Source organism: Ornithodoros turicata, chromosome 10 (genome assembly GCF_037126465.1).
Source record: "Ornithodoros turicata isolate Travis chromosome 10, ASM3712646v1, whole genome shotgun sequence".
Taxonomy (NCBI): domain Eukaryota; kingdom Metazoa; phylum Arthropoda; class Arachnida; order Ixodida; family Argasidae; genus Ornithodoros; species Ornithodoros turicata.
In genome coordinates, this window is record NC_088210.1 from 20,281,322 (window position 1) to 20,293,579 (window position 12,258).

General features: G+C 44.5%; 1 protein-coding gene across 1 annotated transcript; it reads left to right on the forward strand.

Moving 5' to 3' along the window:
• Nucleotides 1-33: 33 nt before the first annotated feature.
• LOC135370933 (uncharacterized) lies at nucleotides 34-11,944 on the forward strand. Its single transcript, XM_064604862.1, has 4 exons — nucleotides 34-330; nucleotides 765-1,028; nucleotides 1,220-1,354; nucleotides 3,376-11,944. Exons 1-4 carry the CDS (start codon nucleotides 282-284, stop codon nucleotides 4,905-4,907), a joined length of 1,980 nt encoding a protein of 659 aa, XP_064460932.1. The 5' UTR covers nucleotides 34-281; the 3' UTR covers nucleotides 4,908-11,944.
• The last annotated feature ends 314 nt before the right edge of the window (nucleotides 11,945-12,258 follow it).

Below are 12,258 nucleotides of genomic sequence, written 5' to 3' on the forward strand. Positions count from 1 at the left end.
TGCGGAAATCTCGTTTCCCACGTTAATGCACGAGACGTTGGAGTTATCGATTTACGAACATTTGCGAGTATTAAAATCGTTGTAATGAACAAGGAAACTACCCGTGATGAGCGATTGTGTTGCCTTGTGTAGAAAATTGGACCAGTTTTCTCTGTTTGACTTGTGTTAATTGATTGCAAACATGTGAAATTGTTCCCGAGATAACATGAAACCCATGAAAGTTCTATTGAATCAGTCGACAAAGAGCTGACCTCAAAGTAACTGTAGAACGGACCAAGAAAATGAAACCATTTGTTGTGTGTTGGACCATGCTTCGCTTCAGTTATGCTGGTGAGGCCGTTTGTGTCTGTAAATTGCACGTTTGACAGTCATCCAATACGACGATGTTGAATTCTAGTGTTTACATTCTTACTGAGATTGTACGTGTCCTACATACTTACGTATTTTGCTCTAGAATTTCTTTAAACATTTGACACCACAACCGCCGAATTTTAGAAGGGAGCTAAATTAGTAATAGGACGCTAAAAGTGAAACGAGTCGGTCTGAAACTTCGAATCCGAAGTTGACAGGCGACACTGCAAATTAATACGAAAACACATTACGGTCAGCATTAGTGGGCTGACGTGTTCTGTTGTGCATGAGGATGATATTAGGCGATAAAGTGTTACATTCTTTGAGGTGGAAAGTCAAAGTCACAACAATGGAAAGTTTGGTTCCCAGGCTTCTGAGTACTACACACGTTTGACGTTTGTTTCTTGTTGCAGATATTACACCCTTTCTGTTGGACAGCGGTGTGTCAGAAGAAATTGGGTGTGTAGACAGCCAGGGCGGACGTGTTGGTGACGGTGACCGATACACCCCTAAAGGAAATGACCCCTGTGAGCAGTGTACATGTCAGAAAGGTCGTCCTGATTCCTGCTCCATCACCTCCTGCTACCCGCCTGCTCAGTGCAGTGCCCCGTACTTGCGTCGGTCAGGGCAGTGTTGTGACTATGCTTGTAACGGCACAGCCACAGACAATCCAAATGGTACGTGATGAAACCTCATTTATTTCTTGCTACTAACTTCTTTGATCCAGTTCTTGATGTTTGAAAACAATCGTATCAAAATGCTGCATGATAATGAAGCACTTTACTTAGGGTCTGCTCCATACATTATTGATGTTCCTGAAATAAGAAAGTAGTAGGAATGTAATGAGCACAATTTTGGTCTTTTCTAGGAAATGACACCCTGAGTGCAACGAATTTGGGCCTTCGTCTGGTGGCCAGCACTGTAACCTCGTTTCTCATTTTGGCGCTATTGCTCTTCATGATACATAGACTTCGAAAGCGGCGTCTCCTTGTCATGATCAGAAGTAAGTCACCTTTATCGACTCACGTTCCGAGAAGTGTTAAAAATTCTGCCTGGCGTGTTTCTGCATGTTAGATCTCTCCTTAGATATTCATTCATTTTCAGGGAACACTATAAAAGAACGTAAAAAGTTGGTTGCCTGAAAAGAAGAAAAAATTAACGCAAAAATATTTGAAATCTGTTCTTTATCTGTGATTTGCACATTCTGCAGGCCATCTTTCTTCATATACTTTCGTTTCCGCATGTTTTCTGCATTGCACGAGTCAGCCTTCTTGACGGAGAGCAACTGTTCTGAGGCTGAAACACACACACAGACAAACACAACACGAGCCTCGACTGTTCAGCCTTCTTGTCTGGCGTATCCTAACAAATGTGTTGGTTTTAGTTTCCAGTGGTATACGAGTTCTAGTCCGGGTTAGCATGTTTCTTATGTACATTTCGAGCACCCCGTACTGTCAGCTTTTCTATACACCTGCCATTCTTGGATTATTATTTAATTGTTTGGGCATTGGTGGGGTTTAAGTATTGTGTTTGCCCCTAATTGTTGATCCAGCCGTTGTATATTACGTTGCTTTCTGTACAAGCACTTTCGTAACGTGCACGCTTGCTTCCTGTCGCTGTCAACGGGTAATATATCTTTGTCAATTATCCCTGTTTCTGGGGGTGGGAGGCATGAAAAACTTGGTAAAGCCAGCACGATGTCACCCATTTTGGAATCTGCTTGAGCCAAATGCTCTCTCTTAGTATATGCTAGACCTTGCTTCTTTCCCTCAGATTTGTCATATTGATGACTTACTTCTAAGTACTAGTATTGGTAACGATTTTTGATGAGTTTTTAATTAAATATAATCTGATAGCCACAGAGGAAATCACACTGACAATGACTGACAAAAGTTGGCATTTGACTCCTAGCAAATAAGGACATAGGACAATCTAGGCACACTATACAACTGCAATGTAAACTGGATAAACCTGCAGGCGTAAAATGGGCATAAATGATCCATTAAATCAGTAACATATTATGTTTAGGACCCTGTGTTTTAGGGTAAAGCCTGTTTTTACCTCCCCGATTTGCATCATCATCACTTGGGGTAAAACCCGAAGAAACACAAACTTTACAAAGTGCCAACTCAGCCACCAATATGAGCACTGGACATTCAGCACCGCTGTTCCGCATCTTATATCGATCTAAAATGCGAGAAGTATACATTTTTTATCTTCCACCCGGAAATCTATTTTTCCACCCGATACTGTCCGATTTTACTCTGTTTTATGGACACTGAAATAAAACCAGATTTTTACCCCGGATTTTCAAAAAAACATAAAACCTGAAAACAGAGGGCCCTGTTCATATACACTACCGTGTGCTTTGTGATGAAGCATTGTTGCTGCCTGCACAAACTATAATTAGGGTTCTTCATTTTCGGTGAACCTGATTTTTCACGGTGGTTCCCCCCCCCCCCGAACAAGTTTCGGCCCTGAAATCCTTGTGTTCCTTCAACTTGTCGTTCTAGGTAAACCGTCGGAAAAAAGTGAATCATAATATCAGCAAAGAGAGTTATTTGTGACAACTTATTTGTCCTCCATTTATAATCCCCTCCTGCAGGAGAAAAAAAAAATGAGCGTTTGTGGAGCTCGGACGAGTTGAATCCCACGTTCATTCATTGCCCAAGTTTCGAGCGGAAATATAGAGATTCTTATTTCTCGTCTCAGTGTCACAGCATGGCTTGCTTCATATGCCTTTCGTTTCACCCGAAAATTCCCCGATGACATATCAAACAGAGATCAAAGCGCCTGATTTCTCTCAGAGTTCTTGCGTGTAAATAGCAGGCGATTCCCCCCCCCCCCCCCCCCGAATTTGAAAAATCATAAAACCAGAAAAAACGAAGAACCCTAAGTGTAATGCATAAAGATAATGGGTTGTAGTCAGTGCTGTCCTGCACTACTACAAGCAGATGCTACTGGCATGTTACATTCAGTAATTAACATTCTTCCGTAGTTACATGTGTTCATACGTTCCTCCAGGAGTGGACGGTTGTCGCCGAGAACTGGATGAGGCCTGCATAGCTCATCACTTTGCCATTCATGACGCCGCCCGCACTGTGGGATACTTTGTGGGCCGAGATGGAATCTGCGACGATCCTCCTCCACCCTATACTTTCTGGAAACCACCCGAAACGTACGTGCCACCCGGAGAAGCCCCTCCACCTTACGAAGCACTCAGCGCTCTGTGTGGAGACCCCATTTCTCCCTTCCCGGTGCTCGCACCACCTTGCGATCAAGTGTCGTGCGTCCCCCAGACGCCACCTGGTGGTGGAGAAGAAGCTTCCTCCAGTTCGAGCAACGAGGAAGTTTGTGACGCCGTTATACGATCAGACGCCTACTACGAGGACGGGGTTGCAACGCTCCCTAGGGGGAACGTTACCATCATTCACGTTAGAGGGGCAGGCCAGAGCGGTGATCCTTCCGTTACAAGTGCCAATGTTGAAAGTAATGGCGACGCCGTGACTGAGAATAGTGCGAGTGCTGCCGCGAACTTAAATCGGCAACCTGTCGGAAGCATTCACGAAGGTCGTGATACTAGAACTGACAGGTGCTCGTCGTACTGTGAAGTGACACCTCAGGCGTTAGTGCAGAATGGTGCAAAGCGATTCAGCCTTCCTGCACCACCAAACGGCTTCAGTAGCTTTCCTGATCCTACAGATTGGAATGGTGGTGATGGAGTGAGTGAAACGTCAAGTTCGAGTGCCAGCCCAGATCACTCTCGCGGACCCTTCAGTCCAACCAGCAGCGAGTCGAGTTGCTGCTCGGGTGATGTGGACTTTGCGCGGCAGCGACCGCCACTTGATAATGCGGAGTGTATGTCTACTTTACCAGCACGAGCAAAGGGGTCACTCGACCGAACTTTGCAGTGTTTGAGAAGGTTCTCCTTCCCGGGCAGGAAAATCGGAAAGAAAGTCCAGAAATGTAAGGGAGATGCAAACGATAGTCAAGGGCAAGCGTGTGGTGCACTCGGTGATGCGAAACCTGCCGCGGTCGGTGAAGCCACGAACGCCGTGACCGTTACATCCAGTGGTGACACGCAGCTTTGCAGGCCACCGACATCAGAGTGTGCTTCGACAAAGCCAGCATCCTTAAGCATTCTTGCCAATTCCAGACAGCTTCCCGGCGCTACTCCCGTCGTCATAACGGTGCACTGCCAGCATTCCAGAACGTCGGGACAGGTACAAAACAGGCACGAAACTGGAGGTACGAGGCTATCGCGGTCCAACTCTATTTGCTCAGAAACAGGAGAACGTAGATACAGAGAACAGCCACGAACAGGAACCACGCGTGATGCGTGTGCAATGAGCGTGCAGCACCACCCAGTAGCAGTGGACTCCACAATTCCGCGGCAGAACGTTGCCCGACAAGTGGCAAAGCTGGAGGCTGAAGGGTTTAGGCCGCAGTGTGTATCTGATGTGAATGGTAGGCGTCATAGGAAGAGCCCTTCAAATGTTAGTGGAAGAAGGACACTGTACGGTGGGTGCAATAGTGATGAAGCGAGTGCATTGTAATATGCTTGAACCGCGTACACCGCACGGACCACATTTCTAGGCCGGGAAGAGCCTGGCATTTCCTCGGTTTATCGACGGGGCCTGGCCTGATGGCCTTATATCTGACCCGGCACGAGGAATTTCCGGGACCGGCTCAAGCTTGGGACATTTCTAGGCTACGCGGGCCTTCCACTACAGAGTAGTGGGCTGTAAAAGTTAGCCATGGCTAACTAACAGTGGTGTACAGGCTTGAGCTCGATCCAAGCCCATCAATGTACGGGCCGACAATGTCAAGCTGGGCTCGGGCTTTCCGGAATTGATACTCTGTGTGTACCGGTGCGTCATGTGTATTATGCCGAGTAAGCCGGAGATTTACGCACGACTCAATCAGATTCAATCAGAATTGGGTTGAATCAGGTTCAGGTCGACCCGATTACACCCGAATTATTGATGCAAAATAGAACCCGACTCTTACCCCTCCCCCGATGTTGCTGAAAAATATAACGCGAGAAAGTCAGGCCCTCCATGTATGTGATCTACTTGGTCCAATGGAGATCTCGAGAGATCGTTCATTGCAAGTATACCAAGAAGTGGGGCTGTACACGCAGTGAATGTGTGGACAGGTCCAGCAGTGTAACTGTTGACTTTTCATTACAAATCAAACTGTGAAAGTCGCCGGCCCAGCACGGAACAATATAACCGTTGACACAGTTGAAACAGCTGGTGGGATATGAGAAATATTATTAATTTTAGGGCTGCATGAATTGTCGTTTTAAAACTGAAGCATACAGTTGTGAACAAAGCATTAAAATGCAAACAGGCTGGTGTAACAATGTTGATGGTGTCGCTTCCTTGAGCTTGAGGCGGTGTTTCTGTCCCTACCACCGCCTCAAGCACAAGGAAATGATACCATCAACAAATAGTTGTGTTCAAGCAAATGGGTATGTACCTTAAGGCAGCGTTTCCCAAACTTCTCGTTGCGTCGGACTCCCAAAACCACTGGGAATCCATTCGAGGACCCCCGTTAAGTACGATTCGTGTTGACATAAATAAGGGACGTGAAGAAAGGAAAGGAAAAACAAACACACAAGGCACTGCCATGCAGGAAATGAGAAGTTAGTATATTTCTGCCTTCTTTAGTATCGTGTATCGTCATACATATATCAATATCGTCCCCCTCAGAGATGACGTGACCTGCACTCGCCAAGACGGTCTTTGGGCTGTCTTCGATGGTCGCGGAACCGCGCGAACACTCTCGGGGACCCCCCGGGGGTCCGCGGACCACACTTTGGGAACCACTGCCTTAAAGGGGCACTAAAATGCAAAAACAACTTGCTCTCAAATGAAAGTCCGTGTTTCAGTTGGTGCAATTCAAATAAAATTAGTTCACACAAAGCTACCGTTTATAAGAAAAACGCAATGAAAACAGAGCCGTCTTTGGCATCAACGAATAGGATCACCAGGAGGCAAATATTGGTGGCATCCAATGAGACAGCAGGAGAAGCGTGCGCATACCTATCGTGGGCGTGTGGATTTGGATCGGGTCCGATCGTAGTGTTCCGTATATTTATCATGTATGTCCATATATATATACATATATCAATACCGATCCTCTGAATTGTAGCCTACAACAGTTCTCGCGAATGTTCCACTGAAAACATTTATCTTCACGTCCTTCGAACAGCGACGCCAGTCCGCTTCGAAACGCGCACTATGTTTTGCACCAGGGGCCCTATCCTGGTCAAAGTAATCTACCTCGATTACTTGAAATTTCTTCTGTCATTGGTGCACAATCGAAAAAGGCGTCACTATTAAAAGTGGTTGACATCTTCTATCAACCAATCGCCCCAGGTGTTATCTTGGAAAGCGACCCGCCTTATCGTTGTTTCCTCCTGAGAATCCGAAGACCACACCTATGATTTGCCTGCCCTGCCTTGTTGCTTCGGTTCTTAGGTGTCGGAAACAGAAAACTCTACCTGCTTAAAACTGAATTTCGTGGAAAATGCGTGGAAAAGCACGCTCGTAATTTCCTTTTTTGCTGTTTGTCATTTTTCTTGACGTACAGGTGTGCAAGACGGCAATGTTTGTGTGACACCGTGATTGTACTTTGCATTTATAATTCGTTATGTACCCGTGAGATGGCGCTGATGGCAGGCAACCAACCAAACGATAAAAGATAAAAGCGCGAAGGATCATCGCAAAGGGTCGAACGGACAGTCAGTCAGTGTGGCGCGAGCCGTAAACGCGTTTATGACAAATTGGTTCGTGCTTTAAATCTTGAGCTTTATTTATGAGCTTCACTTTATATTTTTCTATGTGTTCGTGTGCTCGATATGCGAAATGATAATTCGCATTTCAATATGCTTCTTTTGCTCGTGAGCTGTGGGGGTGGCAATGATACCGCAAATGAGCATTGATAGTTTTACTCAAGAAACAGCGAACTTTGATCGATGAGTTTTTTGTGTGCACACCGCTACGTTACAATAACATTGATTGTACGACGTACGGCTCGGACGACGCTTCGAAAAGCCCGGCGCTTTCACGCATGCGATGCCGCGATCGGCGCAGAGAAACGGTATTACGCGGTGCTTTTTTCTCATTATTAAACACAAACGAAGAAAGACATGAATTTTTTGTTGTGAGAGCACATACAGACTATATACAACACAATAAACGGAAATGCACATGCGGACCCATCACGAAACCCATCGCCGCTCAAAGTAATCGACCCTCTTTCGCTAGATTACTCTTTAGCTTTGAAACTAATATTTTACGTCATTGTTACGTCAAAATGACGTAGGGTCACGGTCCGAGATTAGGCCCGAGAGGCTGCGAAGGAAAACTAGGTATAAATTTCAATTGAAACGGGCGGGATTTAAGGGCGGAGTATTTCGTGGCAGCCCCGCCCTACAGCTTGTGACGTAAAGTAATCGAGGTCGATTACTTTTGACGAGGATAGGGCCCCAGGACTGCTCCATGGCGTGGCACACGCAGTATGGACTAAAAACAGCGATGCACAAGCTGAAACGACGTTCACTGCTTAGCGCCGAAGTTTTTGATTAGGATAACAAGCACGAAATTAACATAGCGCGTAGCGTAATTTAAAACCAGCTTGTTTTTGCATTTTAGTGCCCCTTTAAGGGGCTATCGCATCCAGAAATGTACGAGCCCGATACGGTTATGTTCAGCACTGCTTCACAGTCAGCTTGCCTACTACACAGTCTAAGAACCAATGAGGGTGCGACCTTGAGAAACAGAATGCCACACCATTGAGTTATGGGGCGCTTGGCTGGCGCCTTTCCTCCCCTGAGTGCCGCTCTCTCGCTCTTGCGCTTAGAGAGTGACGTCATGCCACCGGAGCTCCTGTGGCCGCTGCAGCTCTGCAGCTCTGATCTTTAAAATTTGTTCATTTAAGATCTTAACCCCTTTCGGACAGAAAAAATTTGCCTGGCAGGTTGTCGACCGATGCCGAACATGGTGGTATCGGTTTCGTAGATGGGTTTCCGGGTGCAACCGTCGCTTTAAAGTGTAAACTTTTACGGACTTTTGGATAAACTAGTAGGTGTACCAGGTTTAATTCCAGAACACAAGACTCTAGTTATACTGCATGACCTTTTTTGGTGAAACACCATTCCCTGTAAAAGCTGAGGCATTGTTACAACATTTGCTTCTGCAGCCAACACTATCTGGAGATAAAGCCCGATCGCTTGGGAGACGCGACGTAACAATTCCGCCAGTCATAACAGTGCTTTCAGCAGCCGTGGCTACGGAGACAAGCCACCACCAGCCGCATAAGCTGCCACTGATACCCACAGAAAGCCTGCGTTTCGAAATGGTCTGCAGCGATTGGCTGACATCCTGGCTGGCTGTGGTGATTGGCTGACTTTTTATGTCTACATGCGAAGTAGTGAGCGGAGACATTAAGCAGGCTTTCTGCATCTAGGTGATGTTGCCCCAGCCACCTGTAAAGACACTCTGCTCCTGACATTTCCAAGATGGCAGACAAATGAATGATTGGAGAAGGCAGGTTGTGGTCTAATTGCTCGGCCACGATTTAGAACGTGCGACGACAGCGACATCTAGACTCGCTAGAAAAGAGAGATGATATTTTAGATGCCCAGCATGCTGCTTTTGTAGCAGTGAGTCAGAAAAGGAACACTGTCAAATAGCACTGCAAAACACTGCTGGACATATCCATCTGGAAAGTTTCCACACATAAATTCTTATTGCTTTTTTCCAGATTACGATGTAATTTGGAAAATTGAATAGTTGGATATTACAGTTAGCTGTATTTATGATGTACCACAAAGCAACGTTTATAATGCATGTGATGGATGTTTATATACCTATGAAGAAAGCAACCTTCTAACGTTTTCAGGTGGCAGTCATTTACTATGAGATCATAAAGAGGCCCATTTCTTATGAAGGGTCGTGCTCATAATGACGCATGTGTACTGCGATACGGAGAGAACTGCACGTGAACTTAATGTAACTTAGTTTTTTAATTATGTGGGAGCTTGTGACATTCAAGTATATTACTATAAATAGCTTTGCTTCCATTTGGGCAAATTTAATATTGGTACATACAACTAATGGAGGAATTGTTGCACAAAGCTAAATCCGGACAATCTCTTCAATTATCTTCACGATTCTGTTGGTCAGTCACTGCAGTTAGCACTGGCTTTGATACTTGATCATATCACACTAAGATCGTAATAAAAAAATCCCTTAAATTTATTCTTTCATTTGATTCAAATTCAGTATTGTGCTATAATACTGAAAAGCAACAGCAGCCATGAAATCTGGTTTTGTTACAGGCATTCACATTGTCAAAACTAAAATACAGTATTAACATTGGGAATACCTCAGGAAAAGGAATTCTGAGCACATCAATGCAAAAAAAAACATCTTGTAATGTGAAGCTGATGTGAAGGCTTTGCACACTATCATGAAGCTTATGTGGGAATATTTGAGAAATGAATATATGTGTTGCCGTACATAAGTTTCACAATTTTTGTGAAATTAGTAAATTAGTAAATTTTGGTTCTAAGCTCATTCACACATTCGAAAAGGAAAAAAGAGAGAGAATTTATGGACGATGAAACAGTCTAGAAAGGCACGATTCTTGAAAACAAGGGATCACTGCCATATGAATGCAAAAACTTCGATCGACATGACTGAACTTATTGATCTAAAGAAAGTACAGGACAATGTCAAAGTGCGACAGTGAGACCTTTGCATGTAATTAGTCTTTCCCCTCCACCTAAGAAAAGAAGGAACAAACTGGTGCTCTCAGTCTGTATTATTTCTTCTGAGGAAGAATCATAAAATACAAGTAAAATATTGTCAATATTATCTTAGACACATGAAACTTTGCTTCTCATTTTGCAAACCGTCTTCCTTGTGGGAAGCAAAATGAATCCAGCTATTGTATGGCCTTTAATACCTAACATATTTCTATCGTCGATCATAATTTCTCATAATGTGCTGTCCAGTTATCACACTCAACAAAGCACATGGTTCTATTGAAGACACAGTCGGGTGTGTCACCTCGTTGTTTGACTCATGCCATGGTCACAACAGTGTAGTATAGGTAATTGAAATTTGAGCGTGCAACAGTTGTGTTGGTTGTAGCGTGCTGCTTGTAGCAAATGTGTCTGCAGTTGTGGCAAGAGTTACAGCATTCTGACATGTAAAACAAGGATCTTGCATAAGCAACTGCAAAGCCACTATGTGCAATCCATGTGGCCCTGTGGGTGCACATACTTTTCTGGACAGGAATATTTAGTGCATGCGTGGCACGTATCTCCGTTTCAGCGTTTGTGGTGCCTTTCTCGCGGGTGGAGTTTCGGACACTTTTGAACTGACATTTTCTTGTACCACCAAGTTCCGATATAGCGGGTGACCTTTGTGTGATGCTAGAGTTATAAGTCCCTGTACTTGGAAATCAGATGTGTTAAAGGATACCAGAACTTCTGCTGAATAGAGATTACATTCAGCAGTTAAATGATTTTGATCTCTATGTGTGCATCGACGGACATACTGTGGAAAAATCGGTGTCCACCTGGCATTGTTGGACATTCCACGGCACAAGTTCGTACAGAGGTCTAGTTCCACTTTGAGAACAAGCCTTGTAGTTACGAAAACAGTATGTGCAAACAATGTTTCGACAGGTTTACCCCACTTTTTTCAATACACTTCCATTTTACACCTCATTCCCTCATCCTACAAAAGAAGGGTCACATGACATCCATAATTTTCTAAGGAGAACATTTAAGACAACTCACGAAGTGTAAATTGGATGTTCTAACGATAGTTGTACATAGATCCATTTGCATTAGGATGGCAAATATGCGCAATGTGTAGTGTCCATCGTTCTTATTGATGACCTCGGCTTTGCTGTTGTTGCTGATTTTTCATACATATCTATATTTGTTGAACTTGTGTAGCTCCCACAGTCACTTCATGCTTTGTGGTTGTGGAGGGCACCATGCAATGCTCACAGTAAGCCTTTATGGCGTAATGATATCTACTTGTTAGTAGGTTGAACAAAAAGCTGTCACATGGGGAGTAAGTCTCTCACGGGGAGTAGGTAAGTGGCTCCCAAGGGGGATCAAGTCAGCGTATAATCAAAGGTTGCCGAACTCCAGATACTTTTTTTTTCATTTTGTTTTATTTTATTATAACCAAGATACAATGAATTGATCATGATTTTCATACAATGATTTTCTGAATTGATCAGATATTTGCAGAAAGATATTAGTTCACCGGTTGGGTCTTTACGCCAGCCCATTTGGGCTCTCTGGTTCATTTCGCCTTCTAAGAGAGTCATTGGCATATTGCTTTACCTGGCTTTGCTTCGGGAATTATTATAAAGCTACCAGAAAGTCACTCGAGATATTGAAAAATCAAACTGAATGAATGAAATGTTTACAATTTCTATGTCTTGCACAGCCCAGCTCAAGCGATACCCCCCCCCCCCCCCCCCCCCTACTTCTGCTCATTTTTTGTAAAAAAAAGAAAGTGGTGTCTTGATTATTAAATGACGTATAATTGGATGTTTTTGTATAGTAGTGTTTTATTGTGCCAATATTCTGCAATTCTAACCATATCCTGAGTGTGCAGCAACGAAAGTGTGCGGCAGCAAAAGGGCTCGTCGTTGTTGACGTCACAAAGGTGAGGTGACGTCACGACTGTGCGTCCTGGGCGGACTTCTAAGGGAACTATGCCGACATATGGTATGGCTGAAAGCGTCTGAGGAAAAACCCCAGACAGCACAGCCGGCGCCGGGACTCGAACCCGGGTACCTCCCAGTCTCGTCGTGACATAGCTAGCACGCTAACCACTGAGCCACGCGAACTGGTGTGCATAC